Here is a 14,416-nt window from a genome sequence, read left to right on the forward strand (position 1 = left end):
TACTGCAGACTGATTCCTTTGATGCCTGACAACAATTTTAAAAGTACATGAAAGAACTCAATCCTTTTCATTGAATTTAAAAATCTTAAAAGGATCAAAGCTCTGAAATTTATTAAAACAAAAAGGGGGATATGCTGGAGGAAAGGACCAAAAAGTGGTTAGCATGTAGATGCGAGGAGTCTGTCAGAAGGCTGATGGACTTTGATATTCGCAGTGCTGAAAATCTGCATATTATTACCTGCTGCTGGCTGAATATCTTAAGGCGATCCCCTAACCTGATAATCCTTTTATTGTTTACCAAACTTTACCATTGAAATGTCTGTTTGCTTTGCTAAAGGGTAAATGTGTACTCTAGTAAATAAAAAGCTTATGGGTCGGAGAGTCAGCGAGCTTCGCCACTAGAGTGAAGCCTCTGCCTGGCTTTCCCCCATGCCTTCTAAATTTATATTTCTTGTCTAGTATATCCATTTATGTGCGGCCCCTTCTCCAGATTCTGAGTCCTTGCTGCAAAAGGTTGTGGCACTGTCCTTCCCTATCTAATGGAAAATACAGATTACCAACCAGTATTGAGAATGAACATGGGGTGCCCTGACCGGTTTGGCTCAGTGGATAGAGCGTCGGCCTGCAGACTAAAAGGTCCCAGGTTCGATTCTGGTCTAGGGCATGTACCTTGGTTGCGGGCACATCCCCAGTAGGAGGTGTGCAGGAGGCAGCTGATCGATGTTTCTCTCTCATAGATGTTTCTAACTCTCTTTCCCTCTCCGTTCCTCTCTGTAAAAAGTAAATAAATAAATAATAAAATATTAAAAAAAAAAAGAGAGAATGAACATGGGGTACTATGGGGCCACCGAAGTCTGAGGGACTCTAGGGCAGAGTTTTGCTGTCTGAAGCAGAGGTGAAGTCCTCTTTAGGAACAGAGCTTAGTAAGCAAAGGCAGGTGGTATGAGAGAGGAGCGATTACTTCTTTTTTTTTTAAATTTACTTATTGTCTCAAGTTTTACATATGTCTCCTTTTTCCCTGCTTGACCCTCCCCACCACCACCCCACAAAGCCATTCCCACCCTGGGCAAGCCCCCACCGCCCCAGTGTCTGTGTCCATTGGTTAGAGGTGTGATTACTTCTGTGTGACTGTGGCACAAGTGAAAGGGGAGGGCCAAGAAGTGCAGTTGAACAGGTGGTCCCAAATATAAAGTTTTGAATTAATAAATGGTGGTTATGACTTTTTTCCTGTCTTAAAAAATACCTAAACTCCTTAATTGCATTCAAAATGTATTCTGCTGAGGTAAAATACAATTTCATTCCTAATTCTGTTTGGCTGCCTATTTATTTAAATAATTATTCTCCTTGGAGAGCAGTAAATGACAGAAACATAGATTTTGTACAAGTGTCAATGAGAGTCTGATCAAAAATCATGTAGCAATCACCTGCCTTTATGGGCTGACATATAGTGGGGGAAGTGTGGGAAAGGCTGAACACCTGAGATAAATCCAGGTATCCTCTGCTTTGAAATCTAAGGGTGTTGAATGTCTGGACACAGTTTGGGAGGCAGGGAAGTACCTGGAGAAATCTCTTACTGTGGTTGAGCGGAGTGTTTGCTGTCTCCCTCTTTTTCTGGGGGACTCTCCGAGACTACTGTGCTATAACCTCAGGTGTCAAAGGGGTCAGCAGCAGACTGAGTGTGGACTCTCAGTGCCAGGGTCTGGAATCAAAGGAGATCTGTCCCCTTCCTGGGCATATCCATATGTAGGCACCATATACACCAAGAGACAGCACTTAAGGAGGCAGCTCACTGACAACTCAATTCCACCCTGAAAATGCCCCGAGGCTTTAGACTTCCCTGCACTGACCTAGGGCATCAGCGTGTCTTTTCTCTATCTATCCTGACAAACTCCCCACTCTGAGAGCTTTCTTTTCACCAATTAAGCAAAGCATGATTTATTAACAACTGTAAGTCACCTTCAGGTCCTTTAAAGGGCTTTCATTCTTCTTTGTCCTGGATATTTTTGATGAGAGGTAAAAATATCTATCCCAGAGCTACACGAGATAAAAATGTTGGCCCTGAAGGGAATGAACTCTCATTTTAGCTAATGCTTCCTTTTAAAGAGTATATCTTAAACAGAAATACAGTAGTATATGACATTAAAATCTGACAAATTCACTGTGAAATAGTCTATTTTCTCTGCTCTGATACTTTTTATGCAGAGGAAAAAGAAAAAAAAGTAACAAGGTAAACTTAGTAAATAGAGCAGAAGAACAAAGAAGCAGAAAACAGAAGCATACTTATTCTGAGACTGCGGCCATGTCCTAAGAATAAAGTGGTTCCTGTTAGTTGGCAAGAAGGGGAAAATGCTGCATATTATTTCTCCTGCACAATTGGAAAGTAAGGAAAGTGTATCTTGGCCAAACAGGTTAAGAGACTGACTCCTGCCAGATCTGGAGGAATTCTTTTCTCTTTCCATTTTTCTTTACTAACCTTTTGATTACTGCTATGGAACACCCCCTAACACTACAATAATTGCTTGTGTTTATCAGTTTATCACCATAACTATAAGATGGGCACTATTATTAACCTCATTTTACAATGAAGGAACTGAAGCTCAGAGAGGCCAAGGAACTTGCTTGGCATCATCACACAGCCAGTAAGTTGCAAAGCCTCAAGTTGAACCCTTGTCAATCTCCAAAACGTGTCTTCTGAGCTTTCGTAGGCTAATGTGCAAAGTGTCCCCTCGGGAGTTCGACTGGGAGACCTGGAGTTCAATCGCTCTCTCTGACATGTGCTGACCAGCAGGGGTCTGCGTGGAATGAAGGAAGGCCCAGGCTGGCAGCCAGAAGGCCCCGATTGGCCTTGGTAGGTCAGGCCTAGGGACCCTACCCATGCACAAATTTCGTGCAACAGGCCTCTAGTATACTATATTTCTTTAGTGATAATACTGAGTTCATTAAGAAGTGAGAAACCACTTCTATGTAAAGTATCCCCAAGTACCTCTTTCAATCCTAAATGCCATAACAAGATTAAGCTATTTAAGGAGACCTGGGGATGGAGGGACTAGCAGGGACGGGGTAGCTAAAGCTAGCACCATTTCACAGCACGTTGTTTCAAGGGTGTTCCCCTTTGCTATCTCACTAGTGAGTGACAACAAAGAATCAAAGACAAACACAATCTGCCCACTCCTGTCCCCTCATTTGAGCCAACTTACTCCATAGAGTCGATGATTTTTTTTGGCTCCACAGGGCATGGATATATGACTTCATCAATGTGCTTCAGGTTACAGTTGGAAAAGGCAGTAGAGATATGTATGAAGGCTTCGAGCTTTGGCATCTGACTGGCCATGAGCAGGAGCTTCTGGGTGGCAGTAACATTGAGCTGCACGGCATGTCTAGAGAGAATTAAGCAGAAAGAAACACAACTGGCCTGTATCATGCTTCTTGGTGAAAAGAGGGTCATGTATACCTATGATCCCTACTCTTACTTAGCACTGCTCTGAAATTCCAGGCTTGTAATTAGGAAAAAAAAATTCACAGATATAAATATTAATAGATGTAAAGCAGTCACAAACCCAATGTCAGATTACATCATTGTATATCTGGAAAGCAAACAGAAGCAGCTAAAAAATGTTGGATGGACAATAAGATAATCCAGTAAGGACAGAAAAAACAATTAGAGAATACAGTGGAAGAAAGGCACAGATTCAAAACCCAACATTTAAAAATATATCACATTAATAATAAACAAATAGACTATTAAAAATGATAAAACTTCAAAAGGGTCATGACAAAAAATTTGAATAAATATAAAGAAATATATTGTTCCTGGATAGAAAGAACGAATGTTGTTTTTCTAAATGAATCTACATATTCAAGGTAATCCCAATAAAATTTCCAACACTTTTAAAAAACTGGCAAATTATTGTAAGTTTAATCAAGAAGTATAGCAGGTGAGAATAGTCAAGAAAATCCTATTAAAAATGATGTATGTATACTTGCCTAATAAATAAAAATTATAGTAATGAAAATACTATGATGTTGAAAGAGAAAGCTGAATGAAACTAAAAATGATAATTTAATATGTTACAAGTTTCCTTTCAAATAAAGAAGTGAAAATAAATCATTTAATAAGTGTTTTAGAAGTAACCATCTGTTAGAAATAATAAAAAAGGTTACTCTACATTCACACCTACCTCACTCTTCTTTTTACAGAACTTTCCTGACTTCTCATTCCCCCTAATAGCTAAATAAATGTTAAATAGGTCAAAATTGAAATGTGAAAATGAAACAATAAAAATACTAGAAGAAATTTCAAATAACTTCATACATAATAAAAACAAAGTTGAGGATAAATGGTAAACTGTTAAAATATTTGAAGCCTTTTAAAAAACAAAGAATTGTTAAATTTTTCAAGAAATCTTAAAATTTATAAGGAAAAAAAATGCTTCAAATGAAAAATAGGCAAAAACCGTGGATAGGTATTTGAACAAAAGAATAAAATACCAATCAGCATTTAAACATCTTCAATCTTTCTAATTATCAAAGAAATAAAAATCAGAACTCACAATGTCATTTCCATGATCATATTAACAATGTTAAAAAGAATTAAAGAATTATAATAGAGTATTGTGGTGGGCGTTGAAATGGGGAATCGTGTGCATAGTGATGGTGTAAATTGATGATACCATATTTTGAAGAGCAATTTAGCATTATATGACAAATTATAATCTGTTCCTAATCTGGGCACATTTGATATGTACCTAACAATTCCACTTCCTGGTATGTACCCAAAGGGAAGCACCCAAAGGTATATAAAAAGCATTTATGTACAGAGGTGTTCATTGCAGAGTTGTTTACAATAATGAAAAACTAGAACAATCCACCAATACAGAACTGGTTGAATACATATATTACATATGTGTACAAAGGAATATCATGTAGTCATTACAAATTATATAGACAATGAAAGATTAAAAAAAAATAAATGAGCAGTTTGCAAAAATGTTCTCAATATGATGACTTTGTTGTAGATTTGAACATAAATGTATTTTACTATATGGATGCGTAAAGAAAAACTGGTGTGGCTCAATGGTTGAGCCTCGACCTATGAACCAGGAGATCACAGTTCGATTCCCAGTGTGGGGCACATGCCTGGGTTGCAGGTTCAATCCCCAGTAGGGGGGGGCGGGGTGCAGGAGGCACCCGATCAATGATTCTCTATTATCATTGATGTTTCTATCTCTCTCTCTCCCTCCCCTTCCTCTCTGAAATCAATAAAAATATATTTTAAAAAAAGAAAAAAAAAGAAAGGGAAAACTGGAATGAATGTTCTCCACAATGTTAAGTGGTTAGCTCTGGCATGTGAGATTTTGGAGAAGTTTTACTCCTTTGTACTTTTTCATTGGGACTACCTTTTTTTAAAAAAAATTAACAACAGAAACCATAGATTTACAAACAGGTAAACACACACATATCCATACAAGCCACGAGAGGGGAACAGGAAGTACCTCAGGTGGTCATTGAAGCGCACGGTGGCGGCGCAGTGGAAGACGATGTTGGTGCAGGAGAGCAGCTCCTGCATGTCCCCCTTGCTGATGGCCAGGTCATTCTGGTTGAGGTCTGCGTAAACCGCTCTGATCTTCTCATGCACGTTGGGACAGACCTCTTTGACTTTTTCAAACAGCTGAAACATAAATATAAATCAATATACAAAGATCACCAGCACCAGCACATTGTTCTTGTTCTCACTGACTTGTTTCATTCTAATCCTCAAAAATGGGTTTTACTAGTAGTTGTAGTATCACTCAAAGAAGGCATCCCAAGAGCATTTGCTTAATTTCATGCAATTCAAGTTTGGGATCATTCCTGCTCCTCATAATTAGATAAACATTTGAAAAAGTCAGTTCTAATAACCAGGAAAAAAGTGTGTTTGAATGTTCCTGCAGAGTGGAGGAGTGATAGTAAATTAAATGTATCCGGCCCCCTCCCCTCCTCCCCTATGAGGCACCTCTGTGTTTATACATGGTGGTGATTTCATTTTGTGCTGGAAAATATTGTTTTCAGTGCAAAATTACCAGCCTCTATAAATTTTCAGGCATTACAAAGTCTCATGAGGATAAATTCAAAACAACATGTTTAACTGGCCAGATTAACAAGATGTCCTAGTAACACAAACATAACTGGAAACAAATTAAGCACATTTATAATGGTTAAAACAAATACAAATTTTATGTCTTCTCTTTCTAATATAAATGGCAGTTATTGCCAAGTAAGATAATTACATGAGCTCATTCATTACAATTATTCACTTGGATCGAGGTCTCTACTTTCGCCTCCACACAGAAGTTCTTAAATAAAATTGGTGTTTTCCATTTTGTCAGGAAATATGATTTTAATAAAATGATCTTGGTCCCAACCTATTTTGGTAAAATGGAATTTTACTGTAATATTGGTATGATATGTTAACAGCGGAGGGAAAGAAATGTAAGGCTGAATGTTTAGAAAAGTTAAGGGCAGAGAAAATGCATCTGTGGTTTTAATCATAATAGAGTAGCAGAGACAGTTCTCTTCTACCCTTTAACCACCAAAGAATGTTTTCATCTATTCCTTGATCCTTGGTAGCAGGCTTCTTCTCTCCGTTAAAAATCTACCCCAGGCTTTTCTTTGAGTAATAAGTAGTTGATCTCAGGTAGTCAGAGGAATCATGCCTCATTTGTGTCAGGCAAGACCATATTCAGAGGCCATGCTGGGAGTTTTATGAAGGTGATCAGAGAAGGAAATTAAATCTACATATTGCTTGGCAAGTTCATATACTCTATCTCTAAGCTACTATTTTTCTGCAAAGGGCAGCCTTTTCCATGGGGTGTTATTTCAATTCTAAAAATAACTAAATTTGTGGAAGGCACATTTTTTGAATCTGCTTGATAGATTTTATTCACAAAAGATATTTATTTAAGGTTCTGTGGAATCTTTGACTTTGGCCTGTGATGATTTTTGGCTGCTTGACAGTAAGAAAGGGAAGATGATTTCAGTGTCCACCCTTCTAGCAATGGGGTTCCTCATGTCTGATGTAAGCTGCTATACACAGATTTTCTATTTCCTTTGTTTTTTTGTGACTCTAAAAGGCAGAGGGTACTTCACACCATATTGTACTTTCAGACAACCAATGCAATGTTGAACAGCACCCAAATACTAATTTACAGCATTACTGTTATAGGAGATAATTATTATTTCAGGAAATAATGTCTCAATCTATATTCTATATATTGACTTATGATTTCAAATGAGAGGACATATTTGAATGAAATAGTTCACTTAAAAAAGTCTGAGTTTTGCTGAAACCGGTTTGGCTCAGTGGATAGAGCGTCGGCCTGCGGACTGAAGGGTCCCGGGTTCGATTCCGGTCAAGGGCATGTACCTTGGTTGCGGGCACATCCCCAGTGGGGAGTGTGCAGGAGGCAGCTGATCGATGTTTCTCTCTCATCGATGTTTCTAACTCTCTATCCCTCTCCCTTCCTCTCTGTAAAAAATCAATAAAATATATTAAAAAAAAAAAGTCTGAGTTTTCTGATCCAAATAATAAATGATTATGGTGAGTCAAAATAAATCAATGAATTAGCTGCATTATATGACATGCCTTGTCTGAATCTCACCATATTGCTATAATTTCTAATAAAACAACACTCTGTAAATACTGCTACATATTACAGAGAATGCTAGATGTTATAGCCAACTGCCATCCACCAGGTCAGTACTTTTGAAGGTGTTATCCCCCAATCAAACTGCATGGGGATCACTAGCAAGTATGCATATTAAAAATGTATATTCCTGGGTTCCATGAAAGAAACTGAAGAAGACACAAATAAGTAAAAAGAAATATTCAATGGATTGAAAGAATCAATACAGTTAAAATGGCCATCCTACATAAAGCAATCTATAAATCCAATGCAATCCCTATCAAAATATCAATCACATTTTTTTTTTAAAGAAATAGAACAAATAATCCTAAAATTTTTATGGAACCACACAAAACCCTGCATAGCCAAAGCAATCTCAAGAAAGAACAAAGGTGGAGGCATCACGCTCCCTTATTTCAAACTATGATACAAAATAGTAGTAATTAAAACAGTATGGTATTGGCATCAAGACAGACACATAGATCAGTGGAACAGAATAGAGAGCCCAGAAGTAAACCCATTCATATATGATCAATTAATTTACAACTAAGGAGCCAAGAATATACAAAGGGGAAAGGACAGTCTCTTTGATAAATGGCGTTGGAAAATTGGACAGCTACATGCAAAAGAATGAAACTGGAACGCTATCTGATACTATGCCTCCAAATTAGGTCAAAATAGATTAAAGACTAGAACATAATACCTGAAATCATAAAGCTCTAGAAGAAAACATGCTGGTAATCTCCTTGACATAGGTCTTGGCAATGAGTTTTTAATCAAAATCAAAAGCAACAAAGGAAAAAATAAATAAGTGGGACTACATTATAGTAAAAAAGCTTCTGCACATCAAAAGAAACCAGTAACAAAAATGAAAAGGCAACTTACTGAATGGGAGAATATATTTGCAATCATATATCTGAAAAGGGGCTAATATTTAAAATATGTTTTAAAAAAAAACCATACAACTCAATAGCAAAAAATATCCAATTGAAAATTGAGCAGAAGATCTGAATAGACATTTCCAAAGATTACAGACAGACGGCCAATAGACACATGAAAAGATGTTCAATATCATTAATCATCAGAGAAATACAAATCAAAACCATGAGATATGACCTCATACCTGCTAGAATGTCTATCATAAAAAAGACAAGAAATACCAAATATTGGAGAGGATGTGGGGAAAAGGGAACCCTTATGCACTGTTGGTGGGATTGTAAATTGGTGCAGCCACTATGGAAAACAGCACATAGATGCCTCAAAAAATTAAAAACAAAATTATCATATGACTCAGCAATTCCACTTCTGGGTATTTATCCTAAGAAAACACAAACTCGTAAAGATATATGCATTGTCATGTTCAATGCAGCATTATTTACAGTAGCCACGATATGAAAACAACCTAGGTGTCCATTGACAGATGAATGGATAAAGAAATTGTATATAGATAATGGAATATATATATAACTAATGGCCCAGTGCATGAAATTCGTTCATGGGGTTAGGGGGGCTCCCTCAGCCCAGCCTGCACCCTCTCTGATCGGGGACCACTTGGGGGATGTCCGACTGCCAGTTTAGGCCCGATCCCTGTCTGACTGCTGGGGCTCTGCAATGGGTCCTACCAACCTGGCCGGTGCTCTGCAATGGGCCCTCCCAGCTTTGGCGGCTTGCCTCGGCTCTCGCAGCCATGGCTTTGTCTGGAAGGATGTCCAGAGGGTCGTCCGTAATACGTCTGGTCTAATTAGCATATCACCCTTTTATTAGTATAGATGGAATATCCTATATAATAAAAGGCTAATATGCAAATTGTCCCCTTGACTGGGACTTCGACCAGGAGTTCAACCAGGGGGCAGGGCCAGCCGGCCAACCTTCTGCGTCCCCTCTCCCCAGCCAGCCCAGCCCAATCGTCCCCAGTGGAGGCGGGCCGGCTGGACCCCACCTGTGTATGAATTTGTGCACCGGGCCTCTAGTGTATATAAAATGGAATGTTATTTTGCCATAAAAAATAATGAAATGTTGCCATTTGTGACAACATGGGTGGACCTCAAAGACATTATACTAGTAAAATAAGTCAGACAGAGAAAAGCAAATACCATATGATCTCTCCAATATGTGTAATCTTAAAAAACAAAGCAAAATAAAAAACAATGAGCTCATAATACAAAGAACAGATTGGTGATTGTTGCCAGAGGCAGGGGCTGGAGGTTGGGAGAAATGGAAGTGGGGGTATATATTTATTTAAAATCAATGAATCAAACTACTAATCCTGTGTGGTAGGTGTTATTATTTTCATTTTAAAGTTTAAATAGCCCAGCCATACAGAACATAGATTCTTGCACAAGCTCTCATTACTCAATTTATCCTGAGGTGTTTGCCTCCCCAAACCTATGCTTTTAACCTCAGCATGCACTCACATACACAGTATATTCCTGGGCCCATTAAATAAGAAATTACTAGGACATAATCAGGACTTTGCATTTTACATGAAGTTCTTTAGTTGATTTTTACTGAACCCAAGATGAGAACTTCTTTAGTTGGAATGATAACACAGATAATTACTGATGAACAAATGTCATTTCCCTTTATAACTGCCCAGGGCAGTTACAGGATATCAGTGGTTTTCAAGCAGTAGGCATAAGAATAATCTGGGGACTGGTTAAAAATGATTCCCATACTCCACCCTCAGACACCTGGGCGGGGTAGGTTTGGTATGTCACCCAGGAAGTTACATTTCTTAACAAGCTCCATCGATAGGTCTGACATACTTGGAGAAACACTGACTCTGAACATTCATGTCCATTTGTAAAGCCAGGGCTTAAATTTCGCCCCCACCCTGGTTTGTAAACTCATTGATTCTTGTCCATCTATGCTTGGCAGCTCCCAGTTCATTGAAAGGATTCAAATTTTGTTTATTAAATTAAAATTAATTACTGTGAGAATACTAATAGAATCATGAATGGGAGCTTGATTCCTGAAATTGATTGGCTCCCAGCTCTTTCGTAGTGGGAGGATGAAAGGTAGCAGATCACTACTCCTAAATGAAGACACCCTGGGCCCTCTGTACTAACTGCCAATGCCAGCTAGAAATTCTCAGAGCAGAGCAGACCTTTTTCCTTTGTAATAATGACAAGCCCAAAGGACAGATGAAATGATGCACATAGATCCTCAATAGATATCAGCTCTTCTGAACATTTCTTTTGCTAATGAGAGGATTTTAAGAGACAGGAGAGGCAGTTAGGGAAAAGGCAGTTTTAGGGTAAGGGCTCATGGAGAGGAATGCATAGTTGATGGGCAGAGATGGCGCCAACCCGCCAGATTGTTTACAAGAATGTTACAAGATAAGGGGAAAAAGGAGGAGGGGGGCACTGGGTGAGCTTTGAAACTTGGAAACTGATACCATGCAGGGAAAAGGGGGAAAGAGGCCAATTAGGAAAACATGGGGACATAAAATAAAGAAGGGTCCAATTAGAAAGTAGGACGAACAGATAAAGAAGCTTCGAGCATTTATAAACCTGTAGACAAAGAGACTCACTGGACTGGTTTTTTCCCATCTTAGAGAGAGAGCAGGGTTCTTCGTTTTGGGGACCCCTCCCCAGGGGGAATTTGTATACCCTTGCAATAACCTTCCACACTTTTGCTTAAAATCTTTTAGTCTGCAAATTTATTCTTCAAACTTTGTAGGACAAGAACCTGCGAGAAGAGTCCCAGCTTGCCATTCGGGGTATCACTAATGTGAGACATGGTCAAAACGTAAGAAAAAGCAGATGGAATAAAAATGAGTGAAAAATATAATTTCAAAAATTTCACTGAAGCGTGATCTTATTCCTTCTCACATATTCTTTACTTAATGGCATAAAACTGAGACGGTAAAGAAGGAACAACCACTCTCCATTTAGGAAAACTCAAGCCGAGGGACTGCTGCTTCTCCACTTAGGAAACCGTGTGGCAGGAGCAGGCACATCTCCTGAAAGATAGCAGCTGGGATGTGAGCCACGCATTTCAAACTGATAACAAAGCTATAGTTTTTTGTTTTTTCTTGGAAAGTTTAGGTGTGTTCCCTTGACTAGACATTACACAGCAAGTATTTCTTTCTCCTAATTTGTTTTTAAACATGAGTGACGGTCTTATTTATGGCAATAGTAACTTATCACCCAGAGGCAAGAGAGAAACTTTGCAAATCCTAAGTAAGAAAATTCAGCAGAATGAGAAAGCCAGAAAGAGAAATTATTTTGGAACCAATAAACTCCTTAGGTACAACTTGACTTCTGTAGCCAGACACTAAGACTGCATTTTTATTAGAAGCAGGACTTGGGCAAGGGATGGGGGCAGGACATTTATATCGTGCTTTTGAAGCAATGTCGAAGTCCTGAACTTGAACCCCCACCATCCACATGACCTCACGTTGGAGGTATGCACAAAGAGGTTCGGTCACTGTTTCCTGGGCATCATTGAGGTAATCAAATCTTTTATGATCATGAGAGTCTTTACTAGTAATCCTTATTCAGTTTACTGAGTCCCTCTCTTCAAATATTACTAACTATATTATTTAGTCCCAATAACCCACTAAAATCTGCTTAATATTTTTTAAAAAAATAAAAGGTAACTTCACTTTAACTAAAGGGCAATCTTTGTGAAATATCTGATATTCTAAAGCAAAAGAGAACCTGTAACATTTGTCAGAGAAATTTTAGAGTGTGGAGGAAAAGCAAACTAATGGGTCATGCCAGTTAGCTCTCCAACAAGAAAGACTTGTTAAGAAAGAATATAATGTAAGTTGAGAACAATTAAACACAAATAAGTTCATGTAGATTAAGGAAAATAAAACCATCATACCCAATGTAAATAATTCAAAAATTTTAAAAATGTTGGGATTTGGCTAGCTCATCAATGAACTCCCATATGATATAAAAAACTGATCTAGAAGTTTTTACTGCTTAGCGAGGATCATTTCTTCAGGACCATAATGCAGTGTTGTGTGGTAGTGTGGTTATCAAACTTTGGCACATAGCAGGCTTGCCTGGGAAGTTGTTTACACAACCAAAAACCAAGAGCCCAGATGTCCTCACTGTGGAGAGCCTGACTCCACCGTTCTGAGTGGAAGCTTGGGCACCTGTGCTTTGTGCAAGTCTTTAGCGAGTCTGATATGCAGGGAAGGGGAGAGCCATTGATGATGTATCAGAAAGATCAGTCAGGCCCTTGGAGTCAGGAAGGCCAGGGTTTGCATCCTAGTTCTATCATATTAGCTGTGTGACTGGGGCAAATGACTCATCTCTTGGGTGAGTCTAATAAAAGAGTAATATGCAAATTGACCGTACCTCCCCTATACCCACAAGCCACGCTCACCAGCCAATCAGGGGTGATTATGCAAATTAACCCAACCAAGATGGCTGCAGCCACGGAGCAAGCAGGAGGCTTGGGTTTCCCCGGTGATGGAGGAAGCCAAGCTTCCTGCACACCCTGGCCAGCCCAGGCCTCTGCTGAAGGCTACAAAGTTTCAATTATAGAAGATAAATAAATCCCAACAAAAATGGCTGTGGCCACTGAGGGAACAGGAGGCTTGGGTTTCCCCAGTGATGGAGGAAGCCAAGTTCCTGGCCTGCCCTGGCCTCCACTGAAGGCTACAAAGTTTCAATTATAAAAGATAAATAAATCCCAGATACCAGGGCCTCCACTTGGGTCCCCGGGGGGTGTGGCCAGCCTGCAAACCACCACAGGCCCCTCGCCCAGGCTGCCCCATGCCCCAAGGGAACCCCCACCCTGATCCAGGACACCCTTCAGGGCAAACCAGCTGGCCCCCACCCATGCACCAGGCCTCTATCCTATCTAATAAAAGAGTAATATGCAAATTGACTGTCACTCCAACACACAAATGGCTGCCCCCATGTGGTCAAAGATGGCTTCCCCTATGTGGACACAAGATGGCCGCCACAAAATGGCCAGCAGGGGAGGGCACTTGGGAGGGACCAGGCCTGCAGTTGGGGGTGATCAAGCCTGCAGGGGAGGGCAGTTAGGGGTGACCAGGCCGGCAGAGGAGGGAAGTTGGGGGCGACTGGGCCTGTAGGAAAGGGCAGTTGGGGGAGGACCCAGGCCTGCAGGGGGGAGCAGTTGGGGGAGGGACCAGGCCTGCAGGAGAGGGCAGTTAGGCATCAATCAGGCTGGTAGGGGAGTGGTTAGGGGGTGATCAGGCTGGTAGGCAGAAGCAGTTAGGGGCAATCAGGAAGGCAGGCAGGTGAGCAGTTGGGAGCTAGCAGTCCTGGATTGTGAGAGGGATGTCCGACTGCCCATTTAGGCCTGATCCTACACACCCCCCGTGCACGAATTTCGTGCACCGGGCCTCTAGTCCTATATAATAAAAGCCTAATATGAAAATCGACCGAATGGTGGAATGACCAGTGGAACTGGTTGCTATGATGATCACTGACCACCAGGGGAATATGCTCAACACAGGAGCTGCCTCTGGCCCACAAGCCCCAGGCCAGCCAAGGCAGGTGCCAGCAGGGGCCCCCCAATTGCCCCGCTGGTCACCCTGCAGAAGGAGATGACTGGTGGCAGTGGCGGGTGTTGGGGCTGGCTGGCGAGCGGGCTGGCACCACCCCCCGATCACCCTGCTGGTTGCCTCCCGCAGAGAGAGGTGACTAGCGGTGGTGGCGGGACGATCGGGGAGGGGGGCGGGGCCTGCTGGTGAGTGGGTGGTGCCATCCCTCGATCACCCCGCCCATCACCTCCAAGGTGGGTGCCAGCAGGGGCTCCCCAAT

The 14,416-nt window shown here is 40.6% G+C and overlaps 1 protein-coding gene across 1 annotated transcript in view; it reads right to left on the reverse strand.

Moving 5' to 3' along the window:
- FAR2 (fatty acyl-CoA reductase 2) overlaps positions 1 to 14,416 on the reverse strand; it is a 151,888-nt gene that overhangs the window by 37,346 nt on the left and 100,126 nt on the right. Inside the window, exons 3-4 of the mRNA XM_080662856.1 lie at positions 5,493 to 5,668; positions 3,198 to 3,377 (exon numbers count right to left, since the gene is read on the reverse strand). Of these exons, the coding sequence (XP_080518982.1) occupies positions 3,198 to 3,377; positions 5,493 to 5,668 (356 nt within the window). The remainder of the gene's footprint in view (positions 1 to 3,197; positions 3,378 to 5,492; positions 5,669 to 14,416) is intronic.

The sequence above is a fragment of the Plecotus auritus genome (assembly GCF_963455305.1).
Source record: "Plecotus auritus genome assembly, chromosome: 3".
Classification (NCBI taxonomy): domain Eukaryota; kingdom Metazoa; phylum Chordata; class Mammalia; order Chiroptera; family Vespertilionidae; genus Plecotus; species Plecotus auritus.